This window comes from Anomaloglossus baeobatrachus, chromosome 2 (genome assembly GCF_048569485.1).
Source record: "Anomaloglossus baeobatrachus isolate aAnoBae1 chromosome 2, aAnoBae1.hap1, whole genome shotgun sequence".
In the NCBI taxonomy this organism is placed as follows: domain Eukaryota; kingdom Metazoa; phylum Chordata; class Amphibia; order Anura; family Aromobatidae; genus Anomaloglossus; species Anomaloglossus baeobatrachus.
Window position 1 is genome coordinate 279611206 of NC_134354.1, and position 21764 is coordinate 279632969.

The window sequence follows — 21764 nt, forward strand, 5'->3', positions numbered from 1 at the left end:
TACAAACAATAGTCATAAATATGTGGATACAGTCAGGGCTATATTTGGCATTCATGCTGCCCTGGGCACTTTAACTAGTCACGACACTAAGGGGTACTTTGCACGTTGCGACATCGCATCCAAAATATTGTCGGGGTCACGTCGTTAGTGACGCACATCCAGCGCCGGAAACGACATCGCAACATGTAAATTGTAGATGTGCCGATAAACGATCGCAAAAGCGTCGAAAATCGGTGATCTGTGTAGCGTCGGTCATTTCCATAATGTCAGGTCTACCGCAGGTACGATGTTGTTTATCGCTCCTGTGGCAGCATACATCGCTGTGTGTAAACCCGCAGGAGCGACAAACATCTCCTTACCTGCGTCCCGATGGCAATGCGGAAGGGAGAAGGTGGGCGGGATGTTATGTTCCACTCATCTCCGCCCCTTCACTTCTATTGGCCGGCCGATTAGTGACGTTGCGGTGACGTCGCTGTGACTCCGAATGCACCTCCCCCTTGAAGGAGGGATATTTCGGCAGTCACAGCGACGTCGCCAAGCAGGTATGTGCGTGTGAAGCTGCCGTAGCGATAATGTTTGCTACGGCAGCAATCACCACATATCGCATGTGCGACGGGGGCGGGTACTATCGCGCTTGGCATTGCTAGCCGATGCTTGCGATGTCACAACGTGCAAAGTACCCCTTAGGGTATTAGTGCACAATGTCTTTTTCCGACAGATTCGCTTCATAACTTGCCTTAAAAAAATAATTGCTAAACAGAATGAACATATGCACTGCAATTTAAAAATGACTTGTTCATAGGTTCAGCCTTTTGAGCTCCTTTCAACCTTTCCAGGTTTCCAGCTGTGCAAAGCGGTTAAAATAAATGACCTTATCATTCTTTGGATGGCTTCTGCATGGAAGCTGCTCACTAGTTTGTCATATAAAAATGTAATAAAAATGGTGGCTAAAAGATGTCGAAAATGGCTGAAATAAAAAATGCATAAACTTCAGGACAAAAAAAAGAGGGTGTCCTTAAACTTCTTCGCCTGATAAACACAGTTTTAGCCGACTTTTAAAAGACATTGTGTGTACATACCGACATTGTGTGTACATTCTGTAAGCTATGTGCGCATGCTGCGTTTTTTGACCGCTAAAAACGCACAAAACGCACCCACTGCAAAAACACGCAAAAAATGCATCAATAAAAACGGTTCTGCGTTTTTCCAATGCATTGCATAGGGGGAAAATGCAGAAAAACGCAGGAAAGAATTGAAATGTCCATTTTTTTTTTTAAGCTCAAAAAACGCAGCTTGTGTGCGGACAACATAAATGAAAACTCATAGACTTTACCGGGGAAGCAAAGTCATGCAGTTTTGAGCACAAAAACGCACCCGAAAAACGTGCAAAACCGCCTCGAAAAACGCACTGTGTGCACATAGCCTAAAAGTACCCTTACCATTAAATAGATAAGATACCCATCCACATTATACTCGTTATACTAAGGTTAGACAATATCAACAGGCTCATCTGACAGTGCCTCTGACTGATGATTGTTGGAGGATATATTGTTCTTACATGTCCGATTTTGGACTGCAGATCGTTTTGTTCTCTAAGTGATAAGCTAATGCCAGAGATGGCAGAGGCTCTCATACAGAGAACACAATGATCCTGTGTATGCCAATGATCGGACAGCTGTCTATAGTGTATGGGGGCTTTAGTCAAACACTTGTTAAGCGACAGACAGTTGGTCACTGTCCAAATATTTCTGCACTGGGTCTTTGTGTTTTGCATGCCACTATTTTTTTTATTTAAAATCAAAACAATTGAGATACAAATGAAGTGGAGACTTTCAGGATTAATTAAAGGGGTTGAACAAAAATGTTGTGGGCGGGGGCTACTGCCGCTTCTCTGGGCCCGCTCGGATCCGGGGTTCGCTGCTGCGGCTCGAGTGGTGACCGGACCCGGGCTCGCACAGCCGTCCATCCTCACAACCGTCGTAAAGGGGGATATTTACAGGGAATATGTTGTCTCGGTGACGCTACTCGTGGGTTGCGGTGACGGATGATGGTGACACCGCCGCTGCCTGGTGATGGGGCGCCCGGGGCTGATGGAGCGGGGCAGCAAGATGGGATCCCCTCCATGGGTAGGGGAGGTGTAGTCCCGGGGCCCGCGGTCTGAACACAGGAGTGATGGCTGCTGGAGGTGGCGCGCCAGGTTGGACCGGGGGTCAATGGTGTACTCACAGTTCAGTGATTTCACACAAGTCCAGTGGTAAACCAAGTTGCCAGTGACTGGCTGCCGTTGGAAGGTGTATTCGGGTCCCACACCCGAGTTAGTGAACAGGTGTCCCTCCCTCATGCACGCTGTGTTTGTTTCTCCTGTTGGACGACTTTGCATGGAACAGAGAAGTCCACTCCCGGTTCTGTGTGTATTTGGGAGCAGTGGCCCGCGTAATCTTACTTTTGGGATCTCTGTGGGTTCTGACGGACACCCTATCCCCCGCGTTGGGCTTCCGTTTCGCTCTCTGGGCTTCGGGAGAACAAGGCCTAAAACCTTGTCCTCTGCTGGTTAATTAACAAGGAGGCATGCAAACTTCCTCATCCTAGGGTCCAGGCACAACGTCTGTTCACGGCCTCCGGACCGGATTCCCGCTGTCGGCACTGGCGGGCTACAACCCTGCCCCGGTCCACTTAAGGTTTCCCGCGACCGGACCTCCGTCGCCTGTGGCCCTGTTCACCGTCTGCCACCTAGCCGGGTAGTCCAAGGGCTACTACCCCTGACCACACTGCTGTCAGCTCTCCACACTTGAACTGTCAAACTCCAACTCCAAACTAGAACTCAAACTTCAACTGACGTGTTCCCGCCTCTGACACCTCAGGACCCCTAAGTGGGTGTTCTCATCCGCCTGATTCCGCCCACTGGTGTGTCCTTATTATCATGAGGGGGTGGCTAGGGTTTAATGGCTGTGTGTTATGCCTAAGTGTGGGTTTCTGGTGGTAACAAGGAGGATGTACAACTTTTGTGACTACCTGGTTTTGCCAGGGCGTCACAAAAATATCCTCTGAAAGGTTTAGAAATTGCAACAATTTTCTACAAATCAACCCCGTCACACAAAATAAGCCATTACAAAGAGCATTTTTTATAAAGTATCAAATATAACTTTTATTGAATAATCATAAAAATATAGTAGGGTGAGAAACTGGATGTGTACACAAGGTGGCAGCACATAACACGAGGAAATTAGATATTCCTAAACAGGTCAGTAAGTGTGGAGCACATACAATTAGAGGACATTCGTATAGCTAAGTCCAGTAATAGAGTGTATAAATATAAGGTATAAGTCACTTGAGTGGGATAACAGACATGGTGCATAAATAAATAGAATACAGACCTGGAGATAGCTCCTCCTGTTGGAATGGTGCCATTCCTGTGTATAGTTTATTTGCGGGCATGTATGTGTTTGAAAGTTGTAATTTCATTATGGGTATACTTGAATGTTTGGTGCATTCATATACAAAATTCTTCTGAAATCCCATTTTAAATTGCACAGGTTAGAAGAATTACCGTATTCACATTTCTTTGCTATTCTTTATTCTTTTTTTGTAGCATTACAAATATTTTCATTGTTATAATAAGCCCTAGAGGTAATCCTTATAGGTATATAAGTAAATGTAGTCTACAAGATGCCAATATGATTATTTCTTTGGCATATGTTACATATAAGAGAATGATATAATTATGTTCAAATACTTTATTGCAGATCGTCCAAAGATTCGACTTCCCAGATACCTTCGTCAGACGTTTGTCAAGCATGTTGGAGAAGCAGTGAATCTGGTTATTCCTTTCCAGGTATTGCGGTCTTATTTCCTCCGTGCTGTGCTTACATAGGGTGTATTTAATTTAAACTGAAGTTTGTCCTTTGTATCATGGATTTTTAGTTTTCATGGATTTCTCCAGCAATGTGACTCCGCAAGCAGCACTGGGACGCGATGCATCCCGTCGTCACCCAGGCAACACACCCACCACATCAGTGTGGGCGTCGCTGTCAAAGACAAAGGCAGTGGGCGCACAGGACACTAGTGCGCATGCGAGTTTTTTTAAGGCTTGTTGCCTGGGTGACGATGGGACGCATCACATCCCAGTGCTGCTTGCATCATCATCATCATACATCAAGCACACACCTCCCTGTACACTAATAGATTTATGTCTTAGAGCTTACCTTGTCATTATATGTATGAATTATTTTGACTGGCCCATTGTGCTATAACTCTATTGGTGGGTGGTGATATAACAGGCGCTACCTTTGGACCTGATGTCAGAGAGTGAAAACACCTGTAAGGCCAAAATAATTACTGCACCCATAGATAAATTCATAAAGGGGTGTAATTTTCTAAATTTTATGCTTCCTTGTCACCTTAGTGGTCTGAAAATGGCACCTTTAAACTAATCCGGCAAAACAGTAGTCAAAAAGTGCTTCTTACTTCTGAGCCCTGTTCTGTGGCCAAACAGTTGAATTCTTTTAGAGATTATGTTTCTAAATTGTGGGGAGTTTCTGCTATTTTGACACTTCATTAGTAGGGAGGGGTGAACCTGAACTGGAAAGTTTGGGGTATGTAGTGAACATCAGGTATCTGGGTCTCGGACCTGAACACAGAATATTATGTGTCCGGTTCCTGTTCAGGTTTGTCATCCGAATAATGTTTGTTGAAAGGTGGCAGAGCAGCCAATCAGCAAGCTTTTCCTGTGTGGGCACGTCTGGCCCCATCATAGCTATGTCAAGTATTGGCATGACTGTGACTGGCTAGCTCACCACTGTAAAAAAAAAAAAAGAATGACGTGCGCTACCTTCCTCTTTTTGATAGCCAGCGCAGGTAAAGCAGCAGCTACAAGCTGCAATCCCCAGCTGTCTGCTTTACAGTGACTGGTTATCACAAATATAGGGGATCCCATACTGTTTTTTAAAAATTATTTAAAATGATTTAAACAGGGTAGGTTCCCCCCATTTTTTTATAACCAGCCACAATAAAACTGACAGATGGGAACTGGTATTATCAGGGTGGAAGGGCATGGTTATTAGCCCCTCCTCGGCTAAAAATACTAGCCCACAGCCTCCCCGAATTGGTGCATCTATAAGATTCTGGCATTTTTCCCGACTCATCCCAATAGCCTTGTTGTGGTAGCAATCAGGGTAATATATGGGGTTGACGTCAGCTGTGATATGTCAAACATCACAGCTTACTTCCAGCCCTAAGTTATTAATATACCCCCATTACTAATCTGTAAGTAAAAAGAAATAAACACACAAACACTGAAAAATCCTTTATTTGAAATAAAATATACACACACCCTTTATTAAAGTCCAAAACACCTCTGCAGGTCCGATGTAATGCACATGATGTCCTATTACGACCCCGGCTCTGCCATATCCAGCGGCTGCAATGACAGAAAACATGACAGCTCACTGCAGACTCTGGGAAACACTGACAGCTTTGGGGAGCCATTGGCAGCTATAAGTGGTGATGTCAGTGAGTTCACAGCAGTGCAGCAGTCCTGCAATCCAGCGTTCACATCACAGGAGTTCATACTGAGGTCTCCCCACTGCCCTCAGTGAAAGTTGAACCCACTGTTGGATTGCTAGACTGCTGTGTGCCTGTGTCCTGTAATTTGACAGTCCCGCAACCCGCCAGCGGTTTCAACTGAGTTCACTGAGGGCAGTGGGGAGCCCCCAATGTGTACTCTGGTGTCCTGATTGCTGGACTGATGTGCCACCATGTCCAACAATCCGGCAGTCTGGCAATTATGTAGCGGATTCACCGGCGGTCACACTAGATACCGTGGGAACCTGGCTGTGACCTTTGGTGAACTGATGTGACCACTTATCACAGCTGAGTTGTTAGTTCTGTGGTGAGTATAGACGGGTCTTCAGCTATGTGGCTGTCAGGCATCTCTTCCATGAAAGCTCTTTAGAACCTGGAAGTTTGAACTCTTTTTTTTTGTATCTGTAAAAAAAAAATCCCAATTTGTTTTTTGTATCAATGGTCTAAAAGCATGGTTATCCAATAGTCATCTCCTTTCTTGATGGTAATGGAATGATTGTCATTCCCCTAAAAGAAGCATTAAACATGCAGTGTTGATTTAGACTACAGTGCGTGGCGTCAGAATAGACGCGTTCTGTGTCTCTTCATTGTAATGTCACTGTACAAAGAAACTCCTGCAAAGGCCCAAATAAGGGTGACCTTTGAGGGTTATGTCTTAGTTACGTGTTCAGTTATTGCTGTTATTGCTGGTTTTTGTGTTTCCCTGCTCTGGCAATGCGTTTCCTGTTGCTTCCTGGTGCTTCGCATTTAGTATAGTCCCAGCCCCTCTGCGGTTAAGGCGTCTCGTGCATGTAAGGTCTTGGAGTAGCTTGAGCACAACCAGTCACTGTGTCTGCAAACTGGTCTCTATGGTTTAGGGTTTGTTAACCGAATCTTGGGGTATTCAGTCACTGTCAGGAGGTCCTGTGCTTAAGAAATCTGAATGAAAGCATTTTTGTATATGCCATGTTTTTCAATATTATTTATAATGTAGATATTAGGGAGTTACTTTTCGTGTTAATTTGTTGGTTTTGCTTCTTAGCAATAGAAATAGTACATGCTTATAAAGTTGGGCATATGCATTAGAGCCGGGGCTACCAGAAGAATTTAGCATATCTTCAACATTTATCTTATATGCCACTCAGCTCGCTCTTTGTTCAGACTAATGGGTTCCACTTGACAATTCAATAGTTCAAATAATTGCTATAGTCAATAGTTTTGTTTCTTAAAAGTTCATAAACATATTTTTTTCTTTGTTACAGGGCAAGCCAAAGCCCCAAGTTACTTGGACTAAAAATGGACAACCTCTAGATCCAAAACAAGCAAGTGTTAGAAACAGTGACAGCGACAGCATTCTTTTTATCCGCAAAGCTGAGCGTAAAGATTCAGGAGTTTATGAACTCTCAGTACAAATTGATGACTTGGTGGATAAAGCAAAGATTGATATAAAAATTGCAGGTAATTATATGTATATTCAGAAAACATTTTTTGGTCTTCGCCGATGATCTAGGATAATAGAGAGGAAAATGAAAAAAAAAATAAAAAATTCACACATAAATGTTGCTTTTACCCCAAATTCTTAATTTTCACAATTGTAATAGAAGAAAATGGACCATACAAATTGTTGTGCTATTTCTCCTGAGTGCACAGATACCCTAAATGTGGTGGAAAACTATTGTTTGGGTGCAGGGCTCGGATGGTTAGGAGCACCCTTTTGTAATGCAGAATTGATTGAAATAAATAGCAGATGCCATGTTGCATTTGCAGAGCCCTTGATGTGCCTAAACAATAGACACCCCCAAAACTGACCACATTTTGAAAATTACACCCTTCAAAGATTTTATCTAGAAGTGTCATGAGCACCTTGAACCCGCAGGTGTTTCACTGAATTTTGTAATGTTAAGTCGTGAAACTGAAAAACTTCATTTCCCACTAAAATGTTGTTTTTGCCCCAATTCTTCCTTTTCACATTTGTTACATGAGAACATGGACCATACAATTTATTGTGCTATTTTTTCTGAGTACATGGATACCTGATATGTGTTGGAAAACTACTGTTTGGGCGCATGGCAGGGGTCAAAAAGAAAGGGGCACCCTTAGACTTTTGGAATGCAAAATTGGCTGGAATAGATAGCAGATGCGATGTTGCATTTTCTGAGCCCCTGATGTGCCTAGACAGTGGAGATCCTCCATAAGTGACACCATTTTGGAAACTGCACCCTTCACCAAATTTATATAGCATTGTGTTGATCATCTTGAACCCGCAGGTGCTTCACAGAATTTTATAACGTTGAGCCGTGAAAATTAACAAATACATTTTTTACACAAAAATGTTGCTTTTGCCCCAAATTCTTCATTTTCACAATTGTAGGAGGAGAAAATGGACCATATAATTTGTTGTGGCATTTCCCCTCAGTATACCGATACCCCATATTTGGCGAAAAACTACTGCTTTGGCACAGGGCTCAGAATAGAAGGTGCATTATTTTGGCTAGACTCGATTGTGGACACCATGTCATATTTGAAGAGCCACTGACAAGCCAACACAGCACACACCTCCACAAGTGACCCCACTTTGTAAACTACACCCCTCAAGAAATGTATCTCTAGGTTTGTTGAGCGCCTTGGATCCTCATGTGCTTCACATAATTTGATAATGTTGAGCTGTGAAAATGAAAAGACATTTTCCCACTAATATGTTGCTCTTTCCTCATTTTTTCATTTTCACAAGGGTACCAGGAGAAAATGGACAATATAGTTTGAACTTCTCCTGAGTATATTGATACATCACATGTGTTCAAAAATTACTTTTGAGGCACAGTGCAAAGTTCAGAAGGGAAGGGGCGGCTTATTGGGGTGCAGATTTTACTGCACTGGTTTGAGGGTGCCATATTACATAAGCAAAGCCCCTGATATGTCAGTAAAGTAGACTCCACTTTACTAAATTTCTTTTAGGGATGTAGTGACATGTTGACACCACAGGTGTGTCAGAATTTTATACCATTCGGTGGTGAAGAAAAAATAATTATATTTTGACCACAAAAATTTCGTTTTAACCCCAATTTGAAATTTTCATATGGAAAATTGGGTAAAATGGCACCAAAATGAGCCACACAATTTCTGCTGAATGTGACAATGTGCCACATGTGGCTGTGCAGTACCGTTTAGCCACATAGCAAGACTTGGAAGGGAAGGAGAACTATTTGACTCTCGGAGAGAAAAATTTCATAGAATAGTTTGCAGACTCCTTATTCAGAGTCCCTAAAAGTGCCAGAAGATAGAGATCCCCCAAATTAACCCATTTTTAAATTTACACTCTTCTGGGAATTTATCTTAAGGTGATTTGACTATTTTGACTGTTTTTTTTCCAGAAACAAACATGCAATGGTAGTTGCTGAATGAAAATTACAAATCTGCCATTGTAGTGCCCAGTACTTTATAGTGCCCTTACACTGTGTCCATTTTGTGCTTTTGGAAACATAGACCTTGTATATTAAGTGTGCTGTTATTGCTTCAGTACTGACAAACATGTGGACACTAAATATGGTTTAGGTACATTGTGGGGCTCAGAAGGGAGGGTGGCATTTGGATTTGGGAGCGCAAAATTCGTTGGATTTCTTTTGGGGGCCGAGGAGCTATTTTGCTTTTCCAGAACTTAACCAGTTACCAGTAACGTGGAAACCCCCTATATTTCCTTTGTCAGATGGTGAACCTGAGTGGGGACTCGCTTTTTTGTGGATTGAGTTGAAGCTTTTATTTGAAACATTTTAAATAGAATTTTGGACCTCATTTATTCTGTGCTCTACACTAAACACTTACATCGGGTTTCCATCTTAATCTCCAAATGAGTTGATTCAGATGCTAGCCCCCTAGGGTTCTATTGACTATAATGAGGCAGCAGAGTTAGGGCGGCGTTATACGAGACGATTTATCGTGCGATCGCATGAGCGATCACACCCGCCCCCGTCGTTTGTGCGTCACGGGCAATTTGTTGCCCGTGGCGCACAAAGTCGTTTACCCCCGTCACACGGACTTACCTCCCTAACAACGTTGCTGTGGCCGGCGAAGATCCTCTTCCTGAAGGGGGAGGTGCGTTTGGCGTCACAGCGACGTCACACAGCAGCCGCCCAATAGAAGCGGAGGGGCGGAGATGAGCAGGACGTAACATCCCGCCCACCTCCTTCCTTCCGCATTGCCGGCGGGACGAAGGTAAGCTGTGTTCGTCGTTCCCGGGGTGTCACACGGAGCGATGTGTGCTGCTTTGGGAACGACTGACAACCGGCGTGCAGAAGGAGGAACGACTTTATGAAAATGAACGACGTGTCAACGAGCAACGATAAGGTGAGTATTTTTGCTCGTTCACAGTCGTTCGTAGCTGTCACACGCTACGATATCTCAAACGATGCCGGATGTGCGTCACGGAATCCGTGACCCCGACGACATATCGCCCGATATATCGTAGCGTGTGACGCCGCCCTTATTCTGGACTCTGTCTGGCTTCTGCTCCATATAGCCCTTTTCAGAAGTGCACAAACTGTGGCCAACCATGCTTTTATGCATGCTTAAAAAGATGGACACTGAGGGATTGTAGGCCAGAGAGCGTACAAAATTACTCCCTTTGCCTCTAATAGTGCAGTTCCCTTGGTGGTTTCATCTGAATCACGTATTTCAGAGATATACATGTAAACCCCTGTTGAAGCACTCAGCGCTGAGCGCAAAATTAATGTGAGCTGAACCTTACTGCGAGCTCTGGGAGGCAGAATAAACAAATCAACAGCAGGTCCAGTTTTCCGAGTACAGCTTACCAATTTATATATTTTTTTTATGTTTTGCCACTTTTACACAATAAAAAACAATTTTATAGACCAAAAGCATTGTTTTTACATTGCTGTATTCAGACAGCTATAGCTTTTTTATTTTTATACTTAGAATCATGTAAGGGCTTGTTTTTGTGGGGTGAGTTGACATTTTCATTGATGCTATTTTCAGCCACATAACATTTTTTGATCGCTTTATATTCCAATTTTTGGGATGCAGAATGAACAAGAAGCAGCAATTCAGGAATTATTATTTTTTTTTTTTACATGGCTAACCCTGTGGTGAAAGTGCTAAGAGAGCTTTATTCTTCTGGTCAGTACAACTACAGCAATAGCATATTTATATAACTTTCTTGTGTTTTGCTGCTTTAACACAATAAAACCATTGTATGCAAAAATTTATTGTTTTTCCATCGCTCTATCCTATAACTTTGTTATTTTTCCTCTCACGGAGCTGAATGTGGACTTATTTTTTTTGGACAAAATGATGGTTTCAGCAATACCATTTTTATTCACATGCGATTTATTTAATTGCGTTTTATTCCAGTTTTTTCCGGCAGTATGATAATAAAACATAATTTTTTGCCACTTTTTATTTATTTATTTTTATTATGAAGGGGTTAACTCATGTGACAGTTTTATAGATTGGGTTGTTATAAACGCGTACTCACAGCAAAAAAGGGCAACCAGTCCAGTTAGCCCAGGCCAACACATCTAATGCACAAACAGGATGCAGACAAGCCTCTCAACATGATGGACACTTCACAGGTGCAAGGTAAATTGCACACTAGTGGCGCGCATAGGGCACTGTTCACACTTGTATGCGCATGGTGTCCAGCCAGCAACCTATTACCACGCCCTTACTATTCGATTAGGCGGGTTACTCGGACACTACTCACTGCAGCACGTAAGGGACAGAAATTCCACTATGCACGGCCGTATTAAGAGGCCCGGCTGCACCCCGCATAATCAAAGTGCAAAAAATGCATATAAAATATATGTGAGGTATTAGTTTGTAAATTGGCCAATGTACGTAAGCCCACAATCCTCATCACGGATCCTCACGCTTGCGGGTCCCTACACTGATAAATATCAAAAATAGCAACAAAAAGAGGAGATAAAAACTCCCCCAAAAATGTATTATAAAATGTACTTGTATGCGCATGGTGTCTTTTTGTTGCTATTTTTGATATTTATCAGTGTAGGGACCCGCAAGCGTGAGGATCCGTGATGAGGATTGTGGGCTTACGTACATTGGCCAATTTACAAACTAATACCTCACATATATTTTATATGTATTTTTTGCACTTTGACTATGCGGGGTGCAGCCGGGCCTCTTAATACGGCCGTGCATAGTGGAATTGCTGTCCCTTACGTGCTGCAGTGAGTAGTGTCCGAGTAACCCACCTAATCGAATAGTAAGGGCGTGGTAATAGGTTGCTGGCTGGACACCATGCGCATACAAGTGTGAACAGTGCCCTATGCGCGCCACTAGTGTGCAATTTACCTTGCACCTGTGAAGTGTCCATCATGTTGAGAGGCTTGTCTGCATCCTGTTTGTGCATTAGATGTGTTGGCCTGGGCTAACTGGACTGGTTGCCCTTTTTTGCTGTGAGTACATTTTATAATACATTTTTGGGGGAGTTTTTATCTCCTCTTTTTGTTGCTATTTTTGTTATAAACGCGGCAATAATAAATGTGTACTTTTTTTCTGTTTATTTTTGATTTTGCATAAATATACGTATTTTTTGGTATCATAGTTTTTCCTTTTTTTTGCTCTTTATATTTTGACTTTTACAGTTTTATTTAACTATTTATTCACATTTTCACTTAGTCCCTATATACAGTCATATGAAAAAGTTTGGGCACCCCTATTAATGTTAACCTTTTTTCTTTATAACAATTTGGTTTTTTTGCAACAGCTATTTCTGTTTCATATATCTAATAACTGATGGACTGAGTAATATTTCTGGATTGAAATGAGGTTTATTGTACTAACAGAAAATTTGCAATCCGCATTTAAACAAAATTTGACCGGTGCAAAAGTATGAGCACCCTTATCAATTTCTTGATTTGAACACTCCTAACTACTTTTTACTGACTTACTAAAGCACTAAATTGGTTTTGTAACCTCATTGAGCTTTGAACTTCATAGGCAGGTGTATCCAATCATGAGAAAAGGTATTTAAGGTGGCAATAGCTGTTGCAAAAACCCAAATTGTTATAAAGAAAAAAGGTTAACATTAAAGAAGTTGTCCAGTTACCAAAACTGATTTTTTTTTTTCTGATAAATCTTGCTAATATGTGCCCCTCAACACATCTATTATATTTTTTCAGCAAAATTACCTTTTATTGTGCACTAGTAGCACATGCTCATTGCTGGCTCCAGCTCTGATGGGGTTAATCTCTCCTCTGACTTCCTGTGTTCAGTTCCTACAAGTCCCAGAACTCTTTGTGACTCTAGGGCGGTGTCTAGCTTATCTAACACACCCATTGTGTCTAATACACCCACTCTGCTCCCACCCAAACCCTCCTCCCTGCCTCTTCCCAGTGGATGTGCACTGAGAGCAATCACACAGAGACAGCAGCAGCTCTACACAGCCAGGGGAAGAAAGTGTGTGTGTGCGCGTATATACAGTGTATGTGTATGTGTGCGCGTATATACAGTGTGTGTGTGTGTGTGTATATACAGTGTGTGTGTGAGTGTGTATGTGTGTGTGTATGTCATACTCACCTGTCTGCAGGGTCCCGGTGCCATGCCTGCTTCCAGCCCCTGTCTCGGTACCGCCGCTTCGGCTGTGTGCAGTCTCCCCGGGGCACGTACAAAGCTTGCAGGACCTGGCGGTGGATCACCTGATGCAGTCACCTGACGCATCAGCTGATCGATTCTAGCGGTGCCGGCGGCCGGCTATCAGCTGATCCTGCCGTCAGGGGACTTCATCAGCTGATTACCGGCAGCTCCTGCAGTGATGGGCCAGGATCAGACTCCGCTGCAGGAGCTGCCGGTAATCAGCACATAAGTGAGTATTATTTTTTTTTTTTCTACCGATGCATCAGCTGATTGTATAATTGGCTTTTATACAATCAGCTGATGTATGATGTGATTCACATCCTTTAACCTGACACATCATCTGATCGCTTTGCCTTCCAGCAAACGATCAGATGATATTGGATCCGGATTGGACGGCGCGGGACCCTAACCCAGGATTACTGCGGAGGGGGGTTTATTTCAATAAAGATGGAGTCACTAATTGTATTGTGTTTTATTTCTAATAAAAATATTTTTCTGTGTGTTGTCTTTTTTTTTTTTATCATTACTAGAAATTCATGGTGGCCATGTCTAATATTGGCGTGACACCATGAATTTCGGGCTTAGGGCTAGCTGATAATATACAGCTAGCCCTAACTCCATTATTACCCAGCTAGCCACCCGACATCAGGGCAGCTGGAAGAGTTGGATACAGCACCAGAAGATGGCGCTTCTATGAAAGCGACATTTTCTGGGGTGGCTGCAGACTGCAATTCGCAGTGGGGGTGCCCAGAAAGCTTGGGCACCCTTCACTGTGGATTCCAATCCCCAGCTGCCTAGTTGTACCCGGCTGGACACCAAAATAAGGCGAAGCTCACGTCATTTTTTTTTTAAAATTATTTCATGAAATTCATGAAATAAAAAAAAAAGGGCTTCTCTATATTTTTGGTTCGCAGCCGGGTACAAATAGGCAGCTGGGGGTTGGGGGCAGCCCGTACCTGCCTGCTGTACCCGGCTAGCATACAAAAATATGGCGAAGCCCATGTCATTTTTTTTTTCTTTTTGGGTAAAAAACTGCATACAGTCCTGGATGGAGGATGCTGAGCCTTGTAGTTCTGCAGCTTCTGTCTGCTCTCCTGCATACACTAGTGAATGGAGGATGCTGAGCCTTGTAGTCCTGCAGCTGCTGTCTGCTCTCCTGCATACACTAGTGAATGGAGGATGCTGAGCCTTGTAGTTCTGCAGCTGCTGTCTGCTCTCCTGCATACACTAGTGAATGGAGGATGCTGAGCCTTGTAGTTCTGCAGCTGCTGTCTGCTCTCCTGCATACACTAGTGAATGGAGGATGCTGAGCCTTGTAGTTCTACAGCTGTTGTCTGCTCTCCTGCATACAATGAACATTTTGAATAAGGAAATGACATCAGACCTTTTTTTTTTTTTCATCAACAATCTTTAATGGCATTGTGCACTGATTAAAAACGCAGTAAGCAAAAACGCAGCAAAAAACGCACCAAATCGCGGCAAAAACGTGACATGCAGCACCGCAGATGACAGAGCAGAGCAAGTTGGTGACATGCTCTGCTCTGACACATAGTATGCTGCATGTCACTGTATCCACTCTGGGACTTGTTGTGCAGGTGACCGGATGATAGATGTCACTAACTTGCTCCACTCTGTGACTTCTGCTGCATTGTTCCAACTGTATACACTCTCACCTGAACAAGTCTCAGAGTGGGGCAGTTATTGACATGTATCATCCGGTCACCTGCACAACAAGTCCCAGAGTGGAGAAAGATAGTGACATGCAGCACACTATGTGTCAGAGCATAGCATGTCACTGTCTCCACTCAGGGACTTGTTGTGCAGGTGACCTGATGCTACATGTCACTGTCTCCACTCTGGGACTTGTTGTGCAGGTGACCGGATGCTACATGTCACTGTCTCCACTCTGGGACTTGTTGTGCAGGTGACTGGATGATACATGTCACTAACTGCCCCACTCTGTGATTTCTGCTGCATAGTACCAACTGTATACACTCTCACCTGCACAACAAGTCCCAGAGTGGAGAAAGATAGTGACATGCAGCACACTATGTGTCAGAGCAGAGCATGTTACTGTCTCCACTCTGGGACTTGTTGTGCAGGTGAGAGTGTATACAGTTGGTACTATGCAGCAGAAGTTACAGAGTGGTGACAGTTAGTGACATGTAGCATCCGGTCACCTGCACAACATGTCCCAGAGTGGAGACAGATAGTGACATATAGCACACTATGTTTTAGAGCAGAGCATGTCACTGTCTCCACTCTGGGACTTGTTGTGCAGGTGACCGGATGCTACATGTCACCAACTGTCTCCACTCTGTGACTTGTGGTGCAGGTGACAGAGTGCAGACAGTTGGTCCCATGCAGCAGGACAGATGGCTGAGCACAGCGGTGACATGCCTGTCAGTGTCTTGCTGCTGGGAGGAGCAGATGATCACACTGCCCGACACCGGCCGCTCTCCTGACATCGCAGCAGAGCGGGCGGGTGGACAGTGTGATCACATACTTACGTGCAGGGGGGGATTCAGCTGAAGAACCCCCCCCCCCCTGTACTGCACACTGGCGCCCCGTGCCTCACCATCTGCAGGACGCCGGCTCCACACTGACGTCCTCCGGCTCCTCCCCTCGATACTGGGCTGTGATGTGCTGTAGTTACCGCCCACAGCCCTGTCACTCAGTGTGAGTGGTGCCAGCCTCCTCTGACGTACCCGTCTTGTTTGAGAGCCCGGAAATGCCGGGACGTCAGAGGATGCTGGCGGCCACAGCTCCAGGGGGTCATGTGACCGGCACTGAGCGTGCAGGATAGCGCCGCTCAGTGCCAGAACTGGAAACAGAAGCCAATGGAGAAAACGCCTAGAAAGGTAAGTAGAACTCCTACAGAAAATACAAAAAAATGGGTGAACCACCCCTTTAATAGGGGTGCCCAAACTTTTTCATATGACTGTATATGGGACATTAACTTTTATTACTCTGTTTTCTACTATAAGATATTGCAATGCACGATACATTGCACCTGTCAGTGTGACACTGCTCATGGCATGGTCTAACAGGCCACCATAGCCAGCAAACCTAGAGGTCACAGGCGGTCTCACAGTGGGTGTCAATCTCATGGAAGAAGGAGCATGCTGCCTCTCTCAGGCTCCTAAGTGTTTTGATTGATCGCAGCATTTAGGGGGTTAAACAGACTTATGCTGAGCTCCTGATGGTAATAATGCAGGTACAGCTCCTGTGCCCTGCACGATCAACAGGATGTACCTATACATCATAGGTAGGGAATGCCTTCCCAACTATGACATATAGGTAGTAGTGAAGGGGTTAATGGTTCCTTCTCTAGTGTTTTAGGGCACTGCACAGGGTAATGGAGACTTACCTGATGCTTTAGGCAGATAACTATTTAATCCCATTTTGGCCATCTAGGATAGCGAACAGGTTAATATCTGTTTCATTGGTGTTTTAGTCATCCAGGGTTGTAAGGTGGTATTGCATGCTTTGTTGGTAGTCTAGGGTAGTTGATGGATGAATTGCTGGTTTATCTGGTTGTTTAGGGTTACGGGAGGAGGTTGTTTGCTACCACTCTAATGGAACAAAATCAGATCTGTCACCATATTTCACATTATAAACTGTATACACACATGGACAAAAAATGTTGGTTCACTTCTGTTAAGGTCCACAATGAACACTGAAATAACTAGAAACTCACAAAAGTAATTTTCTAGATGGAATCCACTGTTGAAAGCAAATTAAAAAAAAATGAAACTGCAATAAATTGCATACTGACAAGCCATATAGCTTCTGGAACAATGTCCTTTAGAAACATGAGACAAAACTGGATCATTTTAACAAGTCATTATCACTGTGTTCACAAACACAAAAATGAAAACAAAGAAAACAGCATTGTACCTACTGTGAAATATGGAGGAGGTTCACTTATGTTTTGGGGCTACTTTTCTGCATCTGGCATAGGGTGTCTTAAATCTGTGTGGGGTACAATGAAATCTCAAGATCATCAAGGCATTGTGGAGCAAAATATGCTGCAAGTGTCAGAAAGCTTGGCATGTGTCGCAGGTAATGGATGCTGCAAGAGGATAATGACACAAAGTACTCAGCTAAAAACATCCAAAAATGAGTAAAGGCAAAACATTGGACTATTCTTAAGTGGCTTCTATGAGCCCTGATCTAAATCCTATTGAACATCTATGGAAAGAGCTGAAACATGCCTTCTGGAGAGAGCACCCTTCACACCTGAGACACCTGCACCAGAATGCTCATGAGGAGTGGGCCAAAATACCACTGGGAAGGTGCAGAAGTCTCATTGAGAGTTAAGGTGGCTTTACACACTGCAACATCGCAAACGACATTGCTGTAATGTCACCGGTTTTGTGACGTAATAGCGACCTCCCCAGCGACATTGCAGTGTGTGAAACACATCCGCGACCTGGCCCCTGCTGTGAAGTTGTTGATCGCTACAAATCGTTCAGGACCATTCTTTGGTCCTTTGTTTCCCGCTGTGCAGCATGATCGCTAGAAAGTCTCAGTGTGTAAAGGGGACTTAAATGTGCAGGCAGCAGGAGCCGGCTTCTGCGGACACTGGTAACCACGGTAAACATCGGGTAACCAAGAAGCCCTGTCCTTGGTTACCCGATATTTACCTTAGTTACCAGCCTCCGCCGCTCTCACTGTCAGTGTCGGCTCCTGCTCCTTGCACGTGCAGCAGAGTACACATCGGGTAATTAACCCTATGTGTGCTGTAACTAGGAGAGCAGGTAGCCAGCGCTAAGCGGTGTGCGCGGCTCCCTGCTCTCTGCACGTGTAGCTACAGCACACATCGAGTAATTAACCCGATGTGTACTGTAGCTAGGAGAGCAGGGAGCCAGCGCTAAGCAGTGTGCGCTGCTCCCTGCTCTCTGCACGTGTAGCTGCGTGCGCTGGTAACCAAGGTAAATATTGGGTTGGTTACCCGATATTTACCTTAGTTACCAAGCGCAGCATCGCTTCAGTGCGTCGCTGCTGGCTGGGGGCTGGTCACTGGTTGCTGGTGACAGCTTACCAGCAACCCGTGTAGCGATGCTCCAGCGATCCCTGCCAGGTCAGGTTGCTGGTGGGATCGCTGGAGCGTCTGACTGTGTGACCTCTCACCAGCAACCTCCTAGCAACTTACCAGCAATCCCTATCAGGTTGGGATCGCTGGTGGATCGCTGAAAGGCTCAGTGTGTAAAGGGGCCTTTACAGAAATCTTTTCCTTTTACTCATTGCCTCAAAGGTTGAGCAACAGAATTTTAAGTTAAGGGCATTATTATTTTTGTCCAGGCCATTTTCATTGTTTTCTTTATGTTGAACCACAACTTACCGTATAAGCAATGCCTGATTTTCAATTGTTGATATTCAGAAGGGCAGTGAGCCCCATAGGGGTGAATGGACCCCATGACGATCGGGAGGGTGCAAGGTTAGGAAAGGGTTAATAGGTTTGCATGGGATGGGGGATGTGTGGGAGTACAGGATTGGTAGTAGGGAGCTGTAAGGGGATTGGGGGGGAGCAAGGAAGGGGTGGGGTGTTGGGAGAGGTATAAGAGAGGGGGGTGTGCTGTTTACCTCCCCTTTCGTCGATAGATCTTTGTGTCCCAGGACGTAGTGCTGCTGCTGCTTCCTGCCATGGCTGCCCTTGCTGAACTCCTGGAGATGGTGCGGGGGGCATCCGAGGTCGTGGGAGTGGATGCCCTGAGGCAGCAGCTGGCAGCGGTCTGTGGGGCTGGAGCGGCGCCGCCTGCTGTTCCAGCGCCCGGGCCGTGGCTACGTGCTCGGCGGGCGCGACCGCCGGAGCGCTACTCCCCCAGCTGGAGGGGGAGAATCAGATCAAGGAGCCCCTGCGGGGACCCTCCGGAGCAGCGGCGGAGCCCTCCAACTAACCTAGGGGAGCAGCCGGCCACCGGGAGGAATCCGCGACGGAGATCCCGTGGGTCGGGGGTGGGCGGAGCCTCTGCGAGGCCCACTTCCGGTCCGCGGCCTGCGCAGCACCAGACCGGAGCATGGATGACGGCAGCCCCCAGTGATGTGCCGGCTGGGGGTGGCGCTCGGCGTGCCGGATTGCCGGAGGAGACTCCCTGCAGGCCGCAGGGGAGAGCAACAGGACGGGAGACGGGATCGGATGTGAGCGGCGAGGTCAGGAGATCGGAGGAGGGGTACGGTGGCCCGCAGGCACAGAGGAGATCGGTAGTCACGGTCCCCCCCGGCGAGGAGCGTGCTGGGGGTGGGTCCCGGCGAGGAGCAAGCTCGGCACGGCCTTCCGGCAGTCGGCAGGGAGGGAGCCCACTGAGGACGACAGGAGAAGGGGCGGCGCAGCAGGATATCACGATTACAGCGGGAAGAGACGGCGGCAGGGCGCCACGGCGGGAGAAAAGGAAGAGGTCAAGCAGGAGTCGCCCGGACGAGCGGGGTGCGGTGACCGTGGGGGTCGACGGCCGCCAGGTGCGGGCTGTCCCCTCGCTGGTCCCCCCTGAGGATTTCGGCAGCGCATCGGACTCCAGCGAGGAAGAAGGAGCAGCGGCAGGTCGGACGGAGCGGCAGCTGGAAGATCGTGGCACGGCTGTTCCGGCGTCGACTCAACGGCAGCCTGGTGAGCAGACAACAGAAATGTTACATGCTGTGGGTAGCGCGGGCGAGGGCGGGGGTTCCGTCGCGGGACGCGTTGCGCTGGGGGCGAGTGCGGTCGGGCAGTCTGGTTTACCGGGTCCAGAGTTTTGGGGGCAGCTTTTGGGGGTGTTGCAGGGGTTGTCTGCGGAACGGGGTAGTCGGACTGGGCCTGGGGCTCCGGTGGGGGCGTGGGTGGGCCCCACGGAAGTGGTGCGGACAGAAGTGCCGGTGCGCGATGTTGCGGCGGGGGACACGACCTCGGCGGCAGGTACGGGACAGGAGGCTGGTGGGGCGGCTTCCGTGGGTGCGAGTAAGGAGGCGGAAAAGGAAAAAGAAAAGGAGGATGAGGTAGTGCGTTTGGATGATAGGGCACGGAGTGAAATTTATGTGTGCTTTGAAGGGCAGTTAGGGGTTCATTTAAAAAAGGAGGTGAGGGAAAAGATTTGGAAGGGGGAGTATGTGGAAATTTTTTCCCTGCTTCCCTTGGAAAAGTTCAATTTGGATAAGGTGAAACCTAGTGATACAAAAAAGGAGAAGGAGGATGAGGAAAAACGGCGGTATAGGTTGATCCCGAGGACGTTTACTAACTGGCTACAGGCCTTTGCTATCTTAGCCAGTGTGATCGGGGAAAAGGAGCCGGAGCATTGTTCCGCCCTATTTGGATATATGGACGCGATAGGGGAAGCGTATAGAGTATACGGCGGTTTGGGGTGGTTGAGATATGATGAGCAGTTCCGGCAGCGGAAGGCTCTGCGGCCGGGAGTCCAGTGGGGCCACAAGGATATTTCTTTGTGGATGCGGTTAATGACGGCGCCGGCTCAGCCCTTTCGAGGGGGTGCCGGGAGCCCGGGTGCGAGTGGCGGGTCCTCGGCTGGACAGAAAAAGGGAGCTTGTTGGCAGTATAACGAGGGACAGTGTAAGTTCGGGGCCTCTTGTCGGTTCAGACACGAGTGTTCCGGATGTGGAGGGTCCCACCCTCTGGCCAGGTGCTTCAAGAAAGGCAAAGGAAAGGCGGGGGAGGGGTCTGGAAAAAGGGAGGACGCCAGTGAGGGTAGAGGCGATGCTTCCCTATTTAAGTAGATACCCGGATGTGCGGGCGGCGGAGTTGTTGGAACGTGGTTTTACAGAGGGCTTTCGGATTCCGTTTGAATCTGAGGCGCCGGTGTTTCGCCCGGGAAACTTGCGGTCCGCAAAAGAACATCCGGCGGTGGTGAAGGAAAAGCTGCAGAAGGAGGTGGAGTTGGGGAGGATGGCGGGCCCATTCCAGGACCCGCCATTCTCTAATTTACGGATTTCCCCCCTTGGGGTGGTACCTAAGAAGGAGCCGAACAAATTTCGGCTCATTCATCATTTATCTTATCCGGCGGGATTGTCGGTGAATGATGGGATATCACCGGAATTGTCGGCGGTATGTTATGTATCGTTCGATAGGGCCTTGGAGCTGGTAAGGGTAGCGGGGCGGGGGGCCCTGATGGCAAAGGCGGATGTGGAAGCAGCTTTTCGTTTACTCCCGGTGCATCCAGAGAGCTTTCATCTCTTAGGGTGTATGTGGGATGGTGAATACTATGTGGATCGTTGCCTGCCGATGGGCTGTTCCATTTCGTGTGCTTATTTTGAGGCATTCAGTACGTTTGTGGAATGGGTAGTCAAGGAGGTGGCAGGAGTCCATTCGGTGATTCACTATTTGGATGACTTCTTTTGCGTGGGTCCGGCGGGCTCTTCGGTTTGCTCCTTGTTGTTGTTTACGTTAGAGCGGATCGCGCGGAGCCTGGGTATTCCATTGGCAAAAGACAAAACAGAAGGGCCGGTGACGGTATTATGTTTCTTAGGTATCGAAATTGATACACTGGCAATGGAATGCCGGTTGCCGGAGGGAAAGCTGTTGGATTTGAAGGCGTCGGTGCGGTTCTTGTCTCAGGCCAAGAAGGTGCGGTTGCGGGAGTTGCAGTCAGTGCTCGGAAAATTGAATT

The 21764-nt window shown here is 46.5% G+C and overlaps 1 protein-coding gene across 1 annotated transcript in view; it reads left to right on the plus strand.

Moving 5' to 3' along the window:
* Nucleotides 1-21764, plus strand: part of LOC142291353 (myosin-binding protein H-like) — a 196870-nt gene that overhangs the window by 116937 nt on the left and 58169 nt on the right. The window contains exons 4-5 of the mRNA XM_075335822.1: nt 3744-3832; nt 6822-7017. Coding sequence (XP_075191937.1) covers nt 3744-3832; nt 6822-7017 — 285 coding nt within the window. The remainder of the gene's footprint in view (nt 1-3743; nt 3833-6821; nt 7018-21764) is intronic.